This window comes from Myotis nattereri, assembly GCF_964212035.1.
Source record: "Myotis nattereri genome assembly, chromosome: 14".
Classification (NCBI taxonomy): Eukaryota; Metazoa; Chordata; class Mammalia; order Chiroptera; family Vespertilionidae; genus Myotis; species Myotis nattereri.
Window position 1 is genome coordinate 12,452,987 of NC_138089.1, and position 17,946 is coordinate 12,470,932.

The 17,946-nt window shown below is 44.0% G+C and overlaps 1 protein-coding gene across 1 annotated transcript; it reads right to left on the reverse strand.

The window, feature by feature from the left end:
* Window positions 1-251: 251 nt before the first annotated feature.
* On the reverse strand, window positions 252-13,561 carry SNTN (sentan, cilia apical structure protein). Its single transcript, XM_081105529.1, has 4 exons — window positions 13,438-13,561; window positions 11,621-11,655; window positions 4,461-4,600; window positions 252-463 (listed from the first exon to the last, which is right to left on the reverse strand). The coding sequence occupies exons 1-4, from the start codon at window positions 13,545-13,547 to the stop codon at window positions 305-307; spliced, it is 444 nt and encodes a 147-aa protein (XP_080961655.1). The 5' UTR covers window positions 13,548-13,561; the 3' UTR covers window positions 252-304.
* Window positions 13,562-17,946: the final 4,385 nt, after the last annotated feature.

A 17,946-nucleotide genomic window follows, 5' to 3' on the forward strand; every position in this document is an offset into this window, starting at 1 on the left:
TTGCGAGCCACATGTGGCTCTTTGGCCCCTTGAGTGTGGCTCTTCCTAAGCCTTAGGAGTACCCTAATTAAGTTAATAAAAATGTACCTACCTATATAGTTGAAGTTTAAAAAATTTGGCTCTCAAAAGAAATTTCAATCGTACTGTTGATATTTGGCTCTGTTGACTAATGAGTTTGCCGACCACTAGACTATCCCAGATGCATGCCAGGATATCAACTAATTGAAAATAAATGGAAAACACTCTTTAATCAGTTAACTCTATCTTTTGTCATTACTTTGTCTCACTACATAGTGAAAGCTGTTTATTTAGTCATTTTTACATTCCATATTGTTTGTAGCAAGTCTGACATTACAGTGATGCTTAACAGTAAGATCATGAAGTCCTCAAAATCAAGCTTCTTTTCTGCATGCTCGTCAAGTTCGGAAAGGAGGTCTTTGTATTTTGGTTTGGTTTCTTGTCCCTGTAAGAATAAAGGAGAAGCACAAAACTAATTTATTGTGCCGCCTGGGTTTTACAGAGAAAAAGCAATAATAAAGATTTTATTAACTATAATAACATGCCAAGTTGTTACCAGTGCTACTAGTCCAGCACTGTGGTATATCTTTGCATGGCTGTCTCACTGATTCCTCACAGAGACTCTATTGAATATATACAACCATTAGCCCCACTTCACAGGTGCAGTATCAGAGACTTGGCGAGATTTAAGTAACTTGCCCCAAGCCAGGCAGCTCCTGGTTTGGAGTCAGATTCAAAGCCTTGGCTACCTGACCCTCTCGTAACTGCTAAGCCATCTCGCCTCTATCATGCTGTGTTTTCAGATTTCCAAAACGTAAGCTCTTTGTTATGGGAGCTATACAACATGGGCTCCACAGAACAGTTAGATTATCCAGAAATATGGAATAAAATATGCTAAAAGAAAATATGTGCTTTGGATGATTGTTCAGCATTTGGTTTGATCACAAATCAAATCCAAGTTCACAGCCCTCATAAACGGATTGAAGGAAACACGTGAATAGTACATAAATGGAGAGGCCTTTCAGTTTCCAACCACAGCTTGTGAAATAGCTTCCAAGTGGCGTTAAAAACCTTAAGGTCATTTGATTCACTGGTGTACTGAGCTGTGTTTGCATTTAGCTCAACCCCAAATGCTCACACACGTGCCAGCTGTTAAGGAGCCACCACAGCAGGGACTAAGGCAGGTAGGAATGACCATGTTCCCTGCAGGCTCAGACCGTTACTGTTTCTCTGGGCTCATTCTCAGGAGGCCACATCTGCCAGCGAGGGCCGAGGGCGCTCTCCCAGCCCCTCCGAGAGAGCCCAGTGCTGTGTTGAGAGGGTCAGATTCCGGGCCAGGGATGGGAGCACTTCGCTAGGGGACAGCACTTGCCTAAAGGGCAGAGGGGCAGCAGGTCTCCTGCATGGCGTGTCAGAAGGTGAAGCTGACCGAGGTCGAGCCGCTTGGGCCTGACCCGCCCTGCTTGCTTGGTAAGTTCTTCACAGAGCCTTTTCATACCTGACTGGCTATAGAATAAGATCCCCCAGGAGGCGTATGGGAAAGCAGATGCTCCCCTGGGGACCCAGGCTCAGCCGCAGGGTCCATCCAGTTCAGCAGAGAACTCCTCTCGGGGACGTAGGAGCAGCAGCAGGAGGGCCCTCTGCCCTGGCTCAAGTGTGGGCACTGTCTTAGGGAGTCTCCAGGAGGGGCGGTTGGTCCAAGGCAGCATTCTGATGCTGCCCGGGTGCTTGCCCAGTCAAGTTCAGCTGGCACCATTGGTACTGGGGCTGCCTCGGGGCCCGCTGTCCCCCAGCACCCCTGCTTTCCGGTGCTACCTCTGAGCAGAGGGCAGGACTGTGGGAGGCCCGAGAGTTTGCTGCTGGGGATGCTACACCGAGGGGCGCGAGGCTAAGGTGACCTTCTTGGCGGTCACCATTGTCCCGAGGTCCCCATTGTCATCCCCTCAGAAGCTCCCTGAGGACAAACAGGCAGCCAGGTAGGGGTCCCTTTTCGCTCTGGGATTTGTCACCTCTTTTGGCCTCTGAGTTAAGCAACTGTTACAGGATTTTCTCACCCACCTTCTCTTTGAAGACTCCCCAGAACTTTTTGTCAAATTCTGCCTGATATTTCTAGCTGAAAAAATAGCTTTTCTTAAAAAAATTATTTCAAATATAGTAACTGTTTAATATTGGACATTTGAAAAGATATTTTTCAAAAAGAGAATCTATAATAATAAAAGGGTAATATGCTAATTAGACCGATGTCCAGACGACCTTCCAGAGGGAAGCCCGGGTCCTGGGTCCCAGAGGGAAGCCGGTGCCAGCAGCTGGGGGAAGGAAGGCCTACTCTTGCATGGATTTTGTGCATCAGGCCTCTAGTGTAAAAGTAAATCTTTACCCCACCACCTCAAATAGCTAGCTATTAACATTTCCTTCCAGTCATTTTTCTGTGCATCACCTTAAAGCCTTTCTCTATTTCTCACACATGCACATATACACACTCATATGCACTCTTTCATAACTTCACTGAAGAATAATGGACAAATATAATCGTCTATATTTGAAGTGGACAATGTGATCACTTGACATCCACATAGCTCATGGGCATGAGGACCCAGATCAAGACGATTAACATACTATCGCCTCACATGGTTAAATCATTTGTGTTGGGGGGGATCGCTTAAGATCTGCTCTCAGCAGCTTTCAAATGCACAGTCCTGTATTATCAGCTACAGTCATCATGCTGTACATTACATCCTCAGAACTTATTCTTCTTCTAACTAAAGGGTTATACCCTTTGACCTTATCACCCCACTCCTTCCCCACAAACCCTGGCAACTACTATTCTAGTCTCTGTTTCTACCAAATTGGCCTTTAAAAAAAAAAATCACTCATGTGTGGAATCTACTTTTAAAAAAAACAATTTCACAAAGCACAGCTGAACAAATCATAGATTCACAGGAAGTTGTATCTTTGACCCAGCTTCCCCAGCAAATGATACATTATATTAGCTCTAGTGTGTCCAACCCACATGTGTTTATATTTTAAGGGGATTATAATTCTTATTTTTTAAATCTCTTACACTTATCTTTTGAACCACTTATAATTCTTACTAATTTTTCCCAGGCTAATAGTTCTCAAAGTATGAATGCACACTGCTGGTAATGCAATTTTAGTTGATGCAAGAATAAATATTAAATAAGAATTAATAAACTACTTATTTTTTACTACCTTTTCCTTTACCCACTGAATTTACGCTTACAATAGTGATAAAGTGTCTTTATAAAATGAACTTATTTAAGTAGAGTGCTTAACTTGAAAAAAGTTTTAAGTAAATGATGGTACAGGCTGGAGGCAATTGTGGGGAAAATACTGAAGATGGTATTCAACTGACTGACTTTGAGAAACATGCCTCTAGGCGACCCTTTATACACTGCCAGTTCTCACTTTCATGTTTTGAACACAGATCTCTATTCTGACCTCCCAACTCATATATCTTGTTGCTGAGTGTTGCCTCTGTTTCTTGGACATCTTACAACTGACACCTTCTAACGGAATTCATCGCCTCCTCCCCACCCTCACCCCACGTCACATCTGCTGAGTCTTCCGTCTTTCTCTTTTCTGGGAATGGGACCACCATCCATTTCCCCCCCCAAAGTCAGAACTGGGCAATCATAATTTGCTCCTCCTGTCCCTTAACCCTCACAGCCAATCAATAAGCAAATCCTGTTCATTCCACCTTCCAAATGTCTCACATATTCACCACCCTAGTCCAAACCAGCACATCATCTTCCCTGTGGAGTGCTCCCCACTGTCGTTCCATTCTTTTTTGTCCCACTCCCACCCCTGCCCTAATCTGATCTGCAGCTGGTGACATTTCTTCTTCCTAGATTTAGAAACTATGCCCGGCTTCCTTCTGCCCTCAGGCTATGCCTCTGTGAGATTTGGCTTCTCTCCACCTCCCCAGCCTCATTGCACACTGCTTCCTCCTTCCCCTTCCTCACCAGCTACTTACCGGCCCTCACAGGGCTCTGACATGCTTCACGGCCATTGCATCTGCCGTTCCCTCTGCTTGGAATGCTGCCATCCTCACCCTAGGGCCCTGGACCTGCTAACTCTTGCTCATTCTTTAGTTCTCAGTGTTGCCTTACTTCCCCAGGAACCCTCTTTTGACCACACCCCAAGATGGCCCCTCCCTTTTACTCTTTTACTGCATGCTCCACTATTTCACCATCCTTTGAATATTTCTAGTTACTTTTCAGCATATTTCTCTACTCTGTGGATTGTTAGCTTTTCACCGCATTAATCCCAGTGGTCACTTCCTGACATAGAGTACTAGTCGGTGTTCAATACATGTTTGGTGAATGGAGCAACATGATAGGGTCCCTGAGCTGGAGTTGTAGGCTCTTTGGACCAGCCGTTGTGGTGTTGCTCCTGTTTTTCAAGCCTATGAATGCTCTTACCTCTGTGAAATTCCTAAATTGGGTTTGTAGCAGATTTTTGGCAGTAGCTTTTTCAAGTTTACAGTCATTGTCGGAAGAATTTCTGAAAATCAGAGCAGCAGTGGCGATGGCTTTTTCCAGATCGGAGCCCTTCCCCAGAGCTGTGGGAGGAAAAATGCACAATGACATGGCCCAGGTTAGAAATACTCTCTCCCCAGACATGGGATCATGTCCTCCATGGGAACTGTGGGGGATGGGGTTAGAGAGTGTATGTCAACCTGATTCTGTTCTTGGGCTATTTGTCTTGTACTGGGAATCGGACCTGGACCTTTAAACATTGGAGAACAAGAGTTCTTTCAGGAGCAATGGAATTGGTAGAATTAGGATGAGATTTACCACCTTCTTGCTATTTAACCCTGGAAAAAACCTTACCTCTCCAGGCTTGCATTTTCTGAACTGTGAGATGTTTACGGAGCACCCACTACGTGCTAGGCTCAGTCCCTGGCGTTGAGGATACCTCACTGAATAAGACACCATCCTGCTCTTGTGGAGTTAATATTATGTCAGACAAAGCGTCACCTCCTGCCAGTGTGATAAAGGAGGATGACGTCAGAACAAGCTTTTTGATGTCAGGACAGAGAGAGATTTCTGTGGCTCACTGCTTCAAGCACAGTGACCTCCCCGCTGGTTTCTCTGGTTTAAAGTCCTTGCCAGGTCAGTGCTGACTCATGTCTTCCCAGCTGGCAGCACGCAGTGAACACCAAGCACAAGGAATAGTGAAGGACATTCTTAAGCTCCCTGCTGTCTTAGTCCCTAATACAGCCCCTATTCTAGAATTTACATTATAGGTATTACATGTTTACCTGGCTTTCTCCCCAACTAGAATGCAAGGTCCATGAGGCCAGGGATCGTACATTTCTTTATCATTATATTCCCAAGACCAGCACAGATGCCAGCTATGTAGTAGTTGTTAATACATGCTGTTGAATAAATAATAATAAAAAAATTCCACAGCTTTCAACTCATGTTAGGTGCAATAATGGTCAATTCAAAGAATGCTGACCAGTCAGAATAATGTGACTTTTGTACCAAGCAGTCCCTGTGTTCCTGGTACTCTCCTAAGGGGCTTAGCAGGCAGAAGTGACACAACCAGCGGTGGTCCCTGTCCTATATATCTTACAATCTAGTGGAGAAATAAATCATAATCAAGTGGATATGTGTGTATACATGCATATTTGTTTTATATATATTTGATAATTATTTATTTCTTTTTACATATATACAATATGCATATTTGCAACTTGCAATATAATGAGGCAAAGAAGGTACAGAGAAAAAATAAAAATTACAGAGTGGGTCTGGGAGGAAAGTTACTTAGATAGGTGGTCTTGGAGGCTGCTATTAGTATATTAATATTTAAACTAAGACCCATAGGATGAGAAGGAGCCTGCCTTGTAAGAGTGTGGGGTCAGGCTGGGTTATGGCTGTGCAGGGCATTCCATGCTCAGGGAACAACATATGCTAAGGCTCAGGAGTCATCTCTTAGTATATGACAGATCAGAGGCCTCAGATCTGCTGGAGCAGCTGAGATGAGACAGTGTGGCTGGAGGCTAGGAGCTGGCAGGCATTTGAGTGGGGAAGGTAGGCAGGGCCAGACCTGCTCATGGGCCATGGAATAAAAACAAGATTTCCTTTAAAGAGAAGAGAAAAGGCATTGAAAGGTTTTAAGCATCTACTTGTTTTTCAATGAAATGTGAAAGGGAAGAATGAGAGATAAGAGGAATGGATAAGGAAGGAGTATGTGGGCCTTCTGTTTTTACTGTATCTCTGAACAGTACCTAAATGGTGCTGTAACAATCTTTGTGTCCATGCACATCTGCCAAGCAATCTAATCAATGAGCTAGTATCTCTCCCTGTCGTATGAGGAAATGTGTGCCCTCCCCACTCACCCAGGCTGTTTCCCCCACCATTTAGCCTGAAGCTGGAACCATTTGGGCTGCCTGGTCTTGCAAATGGATGGCCCTTCTCTTTGCCTCTCACTCACGAGTACTTCACTTATTTACTCCAAACTAAAGCAAGTCGAAGACGTGTGTGTGTGTGTGTGTGTGTGTGTGTGTGTGTGTGTATGCAGCAATCTGGTTTGGACAGAAGGTTGGAGTTGCCATTTATTGTGCATCTATTTATGTACTTTAATAACTTGTAGATTTAATTATCATCACAATCATAGGAATCATTGCACCATTTAATGTGATAGTTCATGATATGTATGTACCATAGTTTAACCATTCAACTTTTAGGGACATTTGGGTGGTTTGGGCTATTAGAAATAAAGCTTGCATGAACACTTTGTCCAAATTACTGTACAAAACAGGATTTTTCTTTGCTTTGGAATAAATGCCTAAGAGTCTAATTGCTGGGTTATATGATAAACCTAATTGTTAAAAGAAACTATATTCTGTTTTCTACAGTGGATGTACCATCTTACAGCCCCATCAGCCACATGTAGGAGAGCCAGTTTTCTCCAGCTCACCAGCCTTTGCATTGTCACTATTTACTTTAGTCGCTCTGATAGGTGTGTGATGACACCTCACTGTGGTTTTAATTTGTATTTCCTAGTGACTAATGATGCTGAACAGCTTTTCATGTGCTTATTTGCATGAAAGTGAGCCTTCCTTGGTGAAATGTCTGTTCAGGTGTGTTCATGTTATCATCGACTTTAAAATGATTTTTGAGGTTTGAGAATTCTGTATCAGGTAAAGATTCATGTCCTTGGTAGGATATGTGATTTGCAAATATAGTCTCCCAGTTTTAAACTGCCATTTTCTTCCTAAGGGGTTTTCTGTGGGAGAAATGTTTTAAACTTGGATAAAGTCTAACCCTCAGTTTAGCCTCTTATGAAAGATTTGTCCTGTGCATAATTAAAAGTTTTATAACTTCATGTTCTACATTTTAATCCATGAGCCATCGGAGTTCATTGCTGTTTAAGGTGTGAGGTGAGGGTGAGGTTCACTGTGTTACTGTGAGGACCAACTGCTCCAGCGCTAGCTGTTGAAAACTCTATCCTTCCGTCATAATTGCTTTTGCCTCTTTGTCACAAACCAGTTGAGCATATTTGTGTTGGTCAATTTCTGCGTCTGCTCTTCTGTTCCATTGATCTATGTGTCTACCCTTTGTCACAGTGTTCTGATTCCTGTAAGTCTTAATATTGTAAAGAGTGATTCCTGACACTTTATTCTTTTTCAAAATTACTTTGGCTATTCTAGTGCCTTTCTCTTTCTACATAAAACTTTAGGATAAGCTTGATTATTTTTGAAAAGCCTTAAATTGAATTAAGCCTAGGAAGCAGTTTGGGGAGAATTGATGTCTTTACTGCATTGACTCTTCCAGTCCATGAGCACAGTGTGTCTCTCCAGCATTATACCTCTTAATCCATGAAGAAAGGTGATCCTTCTGAGGACACACTGCTAGGAAGTGGCAGAGCTTGAATTTGAATCCATATTGAAAACATAAGACTCACAAAGACAGGGATTTTTTTTTGCCTGTGTTGTGTTCTGTGGAATCATCAGCATTTAGAACATAGTAGGTGCTTCACAAATGAATGTCTGCAAAAGCTGTGCCCTTACCTTCTTACTCCTTGATTTCCTCCCTGGTTTTTGATCCTCAGTCTCACTGTGGCCTATGGCTTGTGCCTTATATTTCCTGCTGCTGCCTGCTTGTCCGGCAGCTGCCCTTCCAGCTGGCCTAGAATCCAGCTTTAGAAACCCCCCTGCTTTTGAATTCTGTTTTTAGCTCTTTCTTCCACATCTCTTCAACTTTGCCACACCTGGAAACCTGCATTTGAAATTGGGAATCTTCTCAATTACCCGCATTTTCCTGCTCATCAAAATACAGGGACACCCGGCCGGTGTGGCTCAGCTGTTGAGTGTCAAACCATGAACCTAGAGGTCGCTGGTTCGATTCCTGGTCAGGGCACAATGCCAGGGCTGGATCCCAGTAGGGGGCGTGCAGAAGGCAGCTGATTGATGATGTTTCTCTCATTATTAATGTTTCTATCTCTCTCTGTCCCTCTCGCTTCCTCCCTCTGAAACCAATAAAAACATATTTAAAAAAATACATGGAGATGAGCATATGTCTTTAGCTCGTGTCTACCTTTCCTGAGGTGAGTGTATTTGAGTTGGTTGGGTGCTGTATGGTGGTAACTTTGAATTTAAGTGGCTAAAGTGGGGCTGTTTATAAATGGTACTGTCTTTACAAAGCAAATTGCTTAGAGGAACCACCTTAATTCCTTAGGTGGTAACTATTTCTTCTGCAACTTTGACCAGTTGATTTCTTCATTAATGACCAAGAGTCATTAGAGAGGGCTTCACAGAAACTGCTTTCCTGGTCTTAGACTTCTCAAGAGACGCTAACCTCCTGTCCTCCAGGCCCTGCCCTTCTAGCGAGGGAGGGGTGAATTTCCAAGCTGCGAGAGAGCTTTCGAGTAGTGACAGACATGTCCTCGCTTTCTGTGTGCCATGGGCCTTTCACACAGAATCTTATTCAATGCTGAGTAAGACCCAGGGAGGGAGGCGCTACTTGTGTCAGTGTTATATACTGGGGACTGACACATGCAGAATTCAGAATTTTAAGACCACATGGCTCAGCAATGACAGAGAAATGATCTGAAAGTCTGTCTGACTTCCAAGCCCATAGAGAGCTCTGCTACATTAGACTGTCCCGTGAGGCATCCCCACGGAGGCTGTGGAGTCGGCATGTCCAACCCTCTGTTGAAGTTCAGGCCTAGATGAGGACTCCATGGGAATAGCCAGCTTCCTCTCCCTTCTCCCCCATTCTTTTAAACAGAACATGCATTCCTCCTGACTATAAAATAGCACATGCTCGTGGTAAACACCGAGCTGGAAAATATTCAAAAGGAAAGTTAAGGAGGGGCGCTAGCTATCCTTCCACACTCTGCTCCTTTGTGAGGCCTTGGTTTCCTGCTTTTACGGTTGGCTCTTCACTTACAAACGCAGCACTTCATCTCCAATCCCCACCCTGCCTGCTTCAGGATTGCAAGCAGATAAGCGAAAGCACATTGTCAAGGGCTGTTATTAAAAAGGCACAGGATTGATGCTTCTCTTTTGGCAACGTTTACTGGCTCTCTTGCCTCTGGAATGGGAGTGTGGAGAGAGCGTTAAAACAGGCCGCTTCATGTCCACCTCTCCTGCTCTTTCCTACCTCGCTATTGACCCTTTCATAATATGAACTGTGTGTAGTTCCTTAAACGCTCTATTCTCCCCACAAGAATTTTTTTGGGAAGTGCTCATTGCCAGGCCCCATCCTAGCTGTGGAGACAGAGCAGTGAGCCATGTGGAGAGAAGAACTCTTGGCTTCCCGGAGCATGGGCTCTGGTGGACGGTAGTAGTGAATGAATGTGGCGCGCATGCTCTCTGCCAGCCACTCCTCCAGGGGCGCACGAGTCAACACATTCAGTTCCTATATCAGCCTGCGAGGCAGGTTTCAGTATCATCTCCACACTGTGGAGGAGACTACTGAGGCACTGAGAGGCCAAGTAGCTTGCTCAAGGTCACCCAGCCGGTCTGGCCCCGCACCATGACGCACGTTGCCTCTGGATGTTGGGTTTCAGGCCGTGCATTCTGTAGGACTCTTCCAACTCTGTGCCCCTACCCTGTGCTTCTTACTCCCCTAAACATAAACTGATCACAATCTCACAATAAACACTGTCTGAGCTGACTTGAATTCTCTACCTCTTTCTCATGCCCTGGACCATGAAACTAAACATTAAATAATTGATCTAGTAACTTCCTGACACTTTAGTGTAACTCTCAGTACAGAAGCTGTCAGAATCACCTCATTTTAGAACTTTTCTTAATATTTGTTATTTTTGGAAATGAAGACCCCCAGGAGAAGAGTACAGGTTAACATGGGTAGCATAGATAAAACAAAACCAAACACTAGATATCTCCCATTTTCTTGCTAGATTAATTGTTTCTTTAATATTATAGTACTCCTCAACCTTTTCCACTATCAAATGACAGTATGCTCCAGACAAATATGGCCTCATCCTCCACTCCCACCCTCCAAGAGATCAAGGGCAGAAGCCCAAGTAGCTAGAAAAAATGTGGGTTCATACTGACTTCTATTTCATGATCTACCCATTCTTGTATCAATGAATAACACTTAACATTACTGACAGAATAAAACACATTCTGGGAAAAGAACTCAAGGTGATCTTGTGTTTTCTTAAGGGAATAAATGTGGCTCAAATGTAAAGTCTGGTGCTAGGAATGGTGAGTGTGTGCATGTGTGTGCACATGTGTGTGTGTGTGCATGTGTGTGTGAGGTAGAGAGGGTGACAGAGTTTTAATCCCCTCCTCAACCTCCCAAAGGGAGGAAGTATTAGGAATGTCATGGATATATATCATAGACATGATGTTGTCATAGAAATTATCAAAAATACCGGAAATTATGTAAATTATAAAACAGAAATCAGGTCTGGTGTTGGGATAGGGTAAAAATATTTTCATCAAGATGATTTATCTAAATTGAAAAAGTCTCCTTTGGCGACATTGGCTGGTCATTTCGGAGGACAAACAACTGCAGTGCAGTAAAACCCAGCTGTGCCTCTTTCTCTGTGAATGTTTTACGTCACACATTTTGGAATAAGATATTGATCCAAGTATATGAGTTTTATATTTATATTGTTATTTCCATGGCAATAGTGTTAGATCTAAAGACATTTTACCTATAGAAATGGAATTCTGAGGGCAAATATTTACACTTTGGGAGTTGGTCACACTGTTTTCACTCAATCAGAGGCAGGTGTGGGTTGACCGCATCCTGAGTTCCACCGAACATTCATGAATTAGATGTTGATGGTATTGCTCCCGATTTACTGAAGATGCCAGCAGTGGAGAGACAAGGAGACCCCGGGTGGGAATCACACTGACTAGGGGTCGGGATCCATCGTGGCTTGGCCTTCAGTGGGCTAAGTTTGGGTAAGCTAATTCCCACACCAGGATCTCAGTTCCCAAACCTTTAAAAAGAACATCATGGTTTGATGATAGACCCACAAGGTCCCTTACATCTTGGACATTCTCTGATGTCCTGTTATTTTTAACTCTTGGTAGACTGTCATAGTAGAGAAAAAACACAAACATCTCAGTCGCCCCACACCTTACCTTTTATTGAAGCCAGTTGTTTGGATATTGAAGTGCTGCCAACAAAAAGAAAGAAACATAATGATTCTGAGAGTTTGGGTATTGAAATAAACATCTACAGTAGATGAACTATGTTTCATAAATATTCACTGAGCATTCTGGTGGAGCCGTCATCTGTCTTTTAAAATTCTTTCTTCCCTTGATGCATTTAGGTAAAGAAGTGCTTGACAATGGCTGGCCCACATACCCTAGTCTTTGGTGTATTTTTGTGACCATGTGACTAAATTTCCCGCATTGGAAAAGGAGTAGACGAGAAGTGATCACCTTCCATGTAAGCTCTTCCACGCTCTTTCCCATTCCCAGAGGATTCACATAGGAATGATCAGGGGTACTTCGGAATCCACATGTTAAAGACACTTGCCACACAGCCTGTGTCCCTGTATGGTTGTAGGGAGTGAAACTGCCATTGACCAGAAAGCCCCACTCTGGACTGTCACATAAAAAAGAAAAAAATAACTTCTTCTGTAAAACGCTGAGGATTTAAAGTTTATTTGTTCCGACAGCTTAGCCTACCTCCCTAAAATCTCGGTATTGTGCTGGGGAGTGGGGATGCACCAGTGAATGGCTGAGACAGGTTCCTGCACTCTTGGGGCTTAGAGTCTAGTGCACAAGATAGATGTTAAATGGGCAGCTCAATAAATAGTAACCACAGAGCATACACGGAGGGCAGGGAAGGGCTAACCCAGTCTACAGGTCAGAGTAATGGCATTTCCTCTGAGTCCAATGAATCAGTAGGTGAAGAAGGAAGACGGGTGTTCCAACAGTGTGTGCTGAGTCCCTGATGTGGGAGAAAGAATGGCATGATTGAAAAGCCGAAGGAAGCAGAGTGTCTGGAACCTGGAGAAGGAAGGAAATAGTGGTGGAAGGTGAGTCCAGGGCCAGGGCCAGAGCATGCTGAGCCTTATCAAGGACTCAGGTTGGTATCCTAAGGGCACTAAGAAGGAAGGGCATGCCATGATCGGATTCCCATTTGGGGAAGTTGTTTCACCTGACACATGAGAAGGAGATTAGAACAAGGCCAGATGGAAGGTAGGAAGATGGATCTTGCTCCCTTAAGAAGACCATATCAATGTTTGCTTGATATTTCAGCCTCCAATGGATGGAGTGGTTTTGAGAAAGCCAATAAGAAAAATAGAACTTGGTTATATCTTTAACATATATCCTTTGTCATATCGTATCCTTAAAGGGAATGTTTAAGGAAAGTTCCAGATCTGGTTTTGGCATTAACTTGTCAATAGATTATCACCCTTGGGAACCTCATTTTTCTTACTTGGAAAACTCTATGATATCCTGGACCTTGGTTTATTTTCTGTTACCAGGGTCTCCTCCACTAGTTTCTGAGGCTCTTGAAAGCAAAGCTAGTCAGGTTATCCTGTATCTCCCACACTGGGCTAACTATTCAAAAAACAGTTTTTGAATTAAAGTAGGAAATACCTGTTATTTACTAGTCATAATTTTACATATTTGAATGATATGAGACAATTTCCTCTGTCATGGATAATATAAAAGAATATGTCATATAGTTAACAGCACTACCAATTTTGATTTACAAATGTTTCTCAAGAGCAAGCAAAGATATTTGAGTTAATATCTTTATCTTTCCAATTCAGTTTACATTTTTTCTCTTTATTTTTCTAATTCAGTATAAAGCTGGATTGGGCTGAGTAACAGGCACAAACCTGCAATATCTTGGCTATGAAGTTGTTCACGAGGACTTTTTGGAAATACACCTGCAAGCTTAAATGAAACTCAGTAAGGGAGAGCCAAGTGCCACTGACCTTTTGGGCATTTTCTTAGGTGCTAAAGTGGATGCTGGGGCTGCAGAAGAATCGGGCTCCCCTTCTAAGTGCAGAGCTCGGTCCTGGGTACTGTGCATACAGCCGCACATACTTGGGCCTCCCGTTGTGTGTTGGCCCTTCCTAAGCAACAGTCACTTGCCCACTGTTACTGTTGTCATTTCCTCCATAACAACTATACAGACTGCTTATTAAACTGCTTATGCCAGTGGTTCTCAACCTTCTGGCCTTTTAAATACAGTTCCTCATGCTGTGACCCAACCATAAAATTATATTCGTTGCTACTTCATAACTGTAATGTTGCTACTGTTATGAATCATAATGTAAATATCTGATATGCAGGATGGTTTTAGGGGACCCCAGTGAAAGGGTCGTTCGACCGCCAAAGGGGTCATGACCCACAGCTTGAGAACCCCTGGCTTATGCATTCAACACATATTTGAGTGTCTACTGTGGGCCAGGCATCTTATAAGGTACCAGGGGCACAAGAGTGAAGCAAAATCAGATACAGACCTTGGGAAAGACTGATATTAATCAAGTAATCGCACAAACAGGGACACCTGTGAAAAATACCAGGCAAGGGAGGAGTGCCCTGAGATTGGTGTCGGATCTGGAGGTCAGAGATACATCCCTGGTGAAAGCGCAAGGGATCCACACTGGAGGCAGACAGAGTAGCCTGTGCTGAGCCCAGTGGCAGGAAGGAGTGTGATGAGCAGGGGGCACTGGAAGGCCAATGTTGCTGGACCAGAGGAGTGAGGGGGGCTGAGGCTCTGGCTGAGGATGAAGAGGAGGATAGAGGCTGACAATGCAGGAACTTGTGGGTCACCATAGGGGATTTTCACTATATGTCAAAAGAACAGGAAATCATTTGTGAGTATTAAGCAGGGAGACTAATAAAGTTAGATGGACATTTTGGAAAAATCACTTTGGCTTCAATGTGAGTGCTGGTTTAGAGAGGGAGCCAGAGTAAATGCAGCAAGACTGGCAGGGAGGCTACCTCACTTGTGTTAGAGCTTTCTGTAAAAACTGGGGGGGGTGTCAACTCAGTCAAATCAGTCTGGGTCAGGGAAGGCATGACCAGTGATTATTTATTTAGATCATGGGTGGGTTGATGGGTGAGAGGAGCTAGATCTCAAGAGAAGCATAGTCATTGTTCAGCCTTCAAGTTGGCGCCAGGGACATGCCATCTTATACTGCGTCCCGGGTCACTGTTCCACCATATGGCCATGTCACTCTCATTGCTTGCTTCTCTTTACTTTTTTTTTTTCTCTTCCCTCTACCTCCTGACCAATTTCCTTAGCATTTTTTCACTTACATTCGGGAGGGAGAGTTTCCTTTGCCTCACTAACTCACTATCGCCCATACTGATCAGAGTTTTAATGTCAGTTCGCCTATGCAATTATCTCCCTTGGATCAGGTGATGCTGTGAGCCAACCTTGCTGCTCAAATAAAAACATGGAGCAGTTTCCTCAGCAGAGGGCAATGGGTAGGTGTCCCAGCTCTGGATTTGTAGCACACACTCCAGGGTTCTGACATGGACAGGAGAACTGTGGACAGTGTGAAAAGAAGCTCTGAAGTAGAAAGATCTGAGTGTGCATTTTGACTCTGCCACTTACCAGCTGTGTTACCTGGGATAAGATCTTTACAAATGCCAAGTCTACTTTCTCATAAAATAATACATTCTTTGTTGGGTTATTGTGAAGGTGGATGTCAATGTTGGTGAAGAATTCAGCACAATGTCTGATACATGGGGAGCAATCCTATATAATAAAAGCTAATATGCAAATGATCATCATGCCCTTGCGTCCTAGCACCTGGGGCTGGGGGACCTGAGGCTGGGCTGGGAGACCTGAGGCTGCACCCCGCAACTGGCAGGGCTTGACAGGGGACCTGAGGCTGCACCCCCTGCATGGTGGGGCTTGGTGGGGGACCTGAGGCTGTGCCCTCCACCCTGCAGGGCTTGATGGGGGTGGGGCTGGCTGGGTCTGGGTCTTGCATGATTTTGAGGTGCACACAGGTGGGCAGGGACTTGACTCTAGGTCCTGCAGTGTGCCCCAGACTCTGACAGGAGGGAAATGTTCATATACATTTTACTAATTTTCTTTCCTCTCTGACACTTCTATTATAGAGAAAGGGCAAATAGCAATATTAAAATATTTCCTCTAATTAATTTCCTTTAAATGTGCATTAATTTCATGCACCAGGCCACTAGTTAGTACATAATAGTCATAGAGAAGAAGATATTAGAGATGACTATCATCAGGGTCCTGGCAGGACACAGAATCTAATTAAATGGCACCAGAGATATCCATGAAAGGTTTACCTAGTGGGCAGGGTTAGGAAACTCAACATGGATATTGAAGCACCCAGAAGCTAACCACACTTTGTCCTGGAAGGGCAAAGAGAGGAAATTATACATTGGATCGAGTGAGAGCTGAATTCTTGGAGCAGGGGCCATGTGACAGAAGCTGTGGTTGAAGGGAGGCAGCCATGGCTGGAAATCAGGCAAAGCAGGGAGGGAGTGGGGGAGCAGTTACCCAGATTCTGATCTCCAACCTGTGCCTCCCCATTGCCTCAGCCAATCAGGAAACAGAGGCAGGGAGCCTGGGTGGTGGGATATGTAGGAATCAGCCTCCTAGGATATAGAGAAGGGCAGGGAATGGAATGAGGGGTAAACAAGTGCACCAGAAACAGCAGGACGATGATGATGATGAAGATTATGGTGATGATGGTGGTGATGAAGATGGTGATGACAGAAGCAAAATACTGGGAATCAGGTTTATTGATAACCTCTTCATCAAGATTGAATCAAAGCTGGGATTCTGAAAAAAGAGAGTAGCATTCACAGACAGTTTTGTGATAATACATACTTTTTCCCATACCAGGATCTCACAATATCATGTAACATTTAGGCTATTATGCACAGTGTTAAGCCATCTGGAAAAAAAAACCTACACATTAAAAACCAAAACTCCTTAGTCAATCTGGTACTTTGGAAATAAGAGAGTGGCACTTGAGTGTACGGAGGCGGGCATCTGTTTGGGTATAGATGGCAAGCAGGGATTTGACAAACAACTCCATGTGGACTTATGGACAAGCACACAAGACCACCTGCCCAGAGGGGCTCTTGTATGCAGGCTAACAGCCCGAGGAAGTCCAAGGTTAACACAGTATTAATGGTGCTTGAGGTGTGGTCAATGTGTGCATGAGAAAAATGTAGTCTCAGAAGTGCTTTTACCCAGTTTGCTCTCACATTTTGGTCACCGTCCTTCTTCCTACTCAGCCAACATGAAATCGTGGGTAACAGAGGGAGGTTCTAAGAGGCTTGCCTTGGCTAGTGTGCCTTGTGCTTTTTTCTGCAGCAGCTCCATGAATTCTGTTTTGGGGAGTCCTAGGACTTCTTGAAATTATGCAAAAATTGTCATGTATGTGTGCCTTTTCCCAGTTGAAAAAACTGCTGGATTCTCTGTGTCTTAAAGCCCCTGTAAGAGTCGTTGCCATAGGCAACTGCCAGCAGGTTGGTCATGATATTGCCATTTTGGGGAGAACCTCCAGCCTCACCCCAAGAGGAGCAGTGTGTGTGGACCTTCCATTTCTCACAATAAATGTGATTGTTAAAATCTGTGCATTAAATAATAGGTACTGTACCAGGTCTTTGATAAATACTTATTTTTATTCTCAACAACCATTAGAAATAGGAGTTGTCATTATTTACAAACTAGAGGCCTGATGCATGAAATTCGTGCGATGGTAGGCCTTTGCAGTCCTGGCTGCTGGGGCCCTTGCAGCCCCAGCTGCCTCATGGCCCTGTGACCCCACCCCCTGCCCACACCTGCCTTGCCCTGGTTTTGCTTGGGTCTGCCACCACACCCCCCCCGGTTCCCTAGTTCTGCGGAGCACCCCAATTGATCACCCACAAAGGGTGGCCTAGGCCTCCCTCTTTGGGGAGATCACAGAGCCCCCTGATGGATCGCCCCGCCAGCTGCCCCCTGGTGGTCAGTGCACGTCATAGCAACCGGTCGTTCCTGGTTGTTCCGCCGTTGGGGTCAATTTACATATTACCTTTTATTATATAGGATGATAAAAATGAAGTTTTAATGGGGTTAAAAATTACTTGGCCAAAATCTCATGGCTAATAAATGAATGAGCCTAGATTCAAATGTAAGGCAGTAGGGTTTCAACCTTGAGGCTCTTTGATTACATCAAGTTGCTTCCTCCTGCATTGTTTCATAACAAAAATTAGAGCTGCACTTCTTGTTTCCCAAGTTGAGGCCCAATTCTATAGAAAGCCTGTGAGAAATCTTACCAGCGTTTTCTACCCCAAACTAACCTCTTCTTTCTCTCCATATCCTCAAAGTAGATTTCACCTCTACATTCACACCTCTGATCATTTGTTTTGTATTTATAGTTAGCTATGATTTATCTTTTCTTCTCATTAGCTTGTGAAAATTATAATAACAACAATAATAACAACAATAACAAGTAGCATTT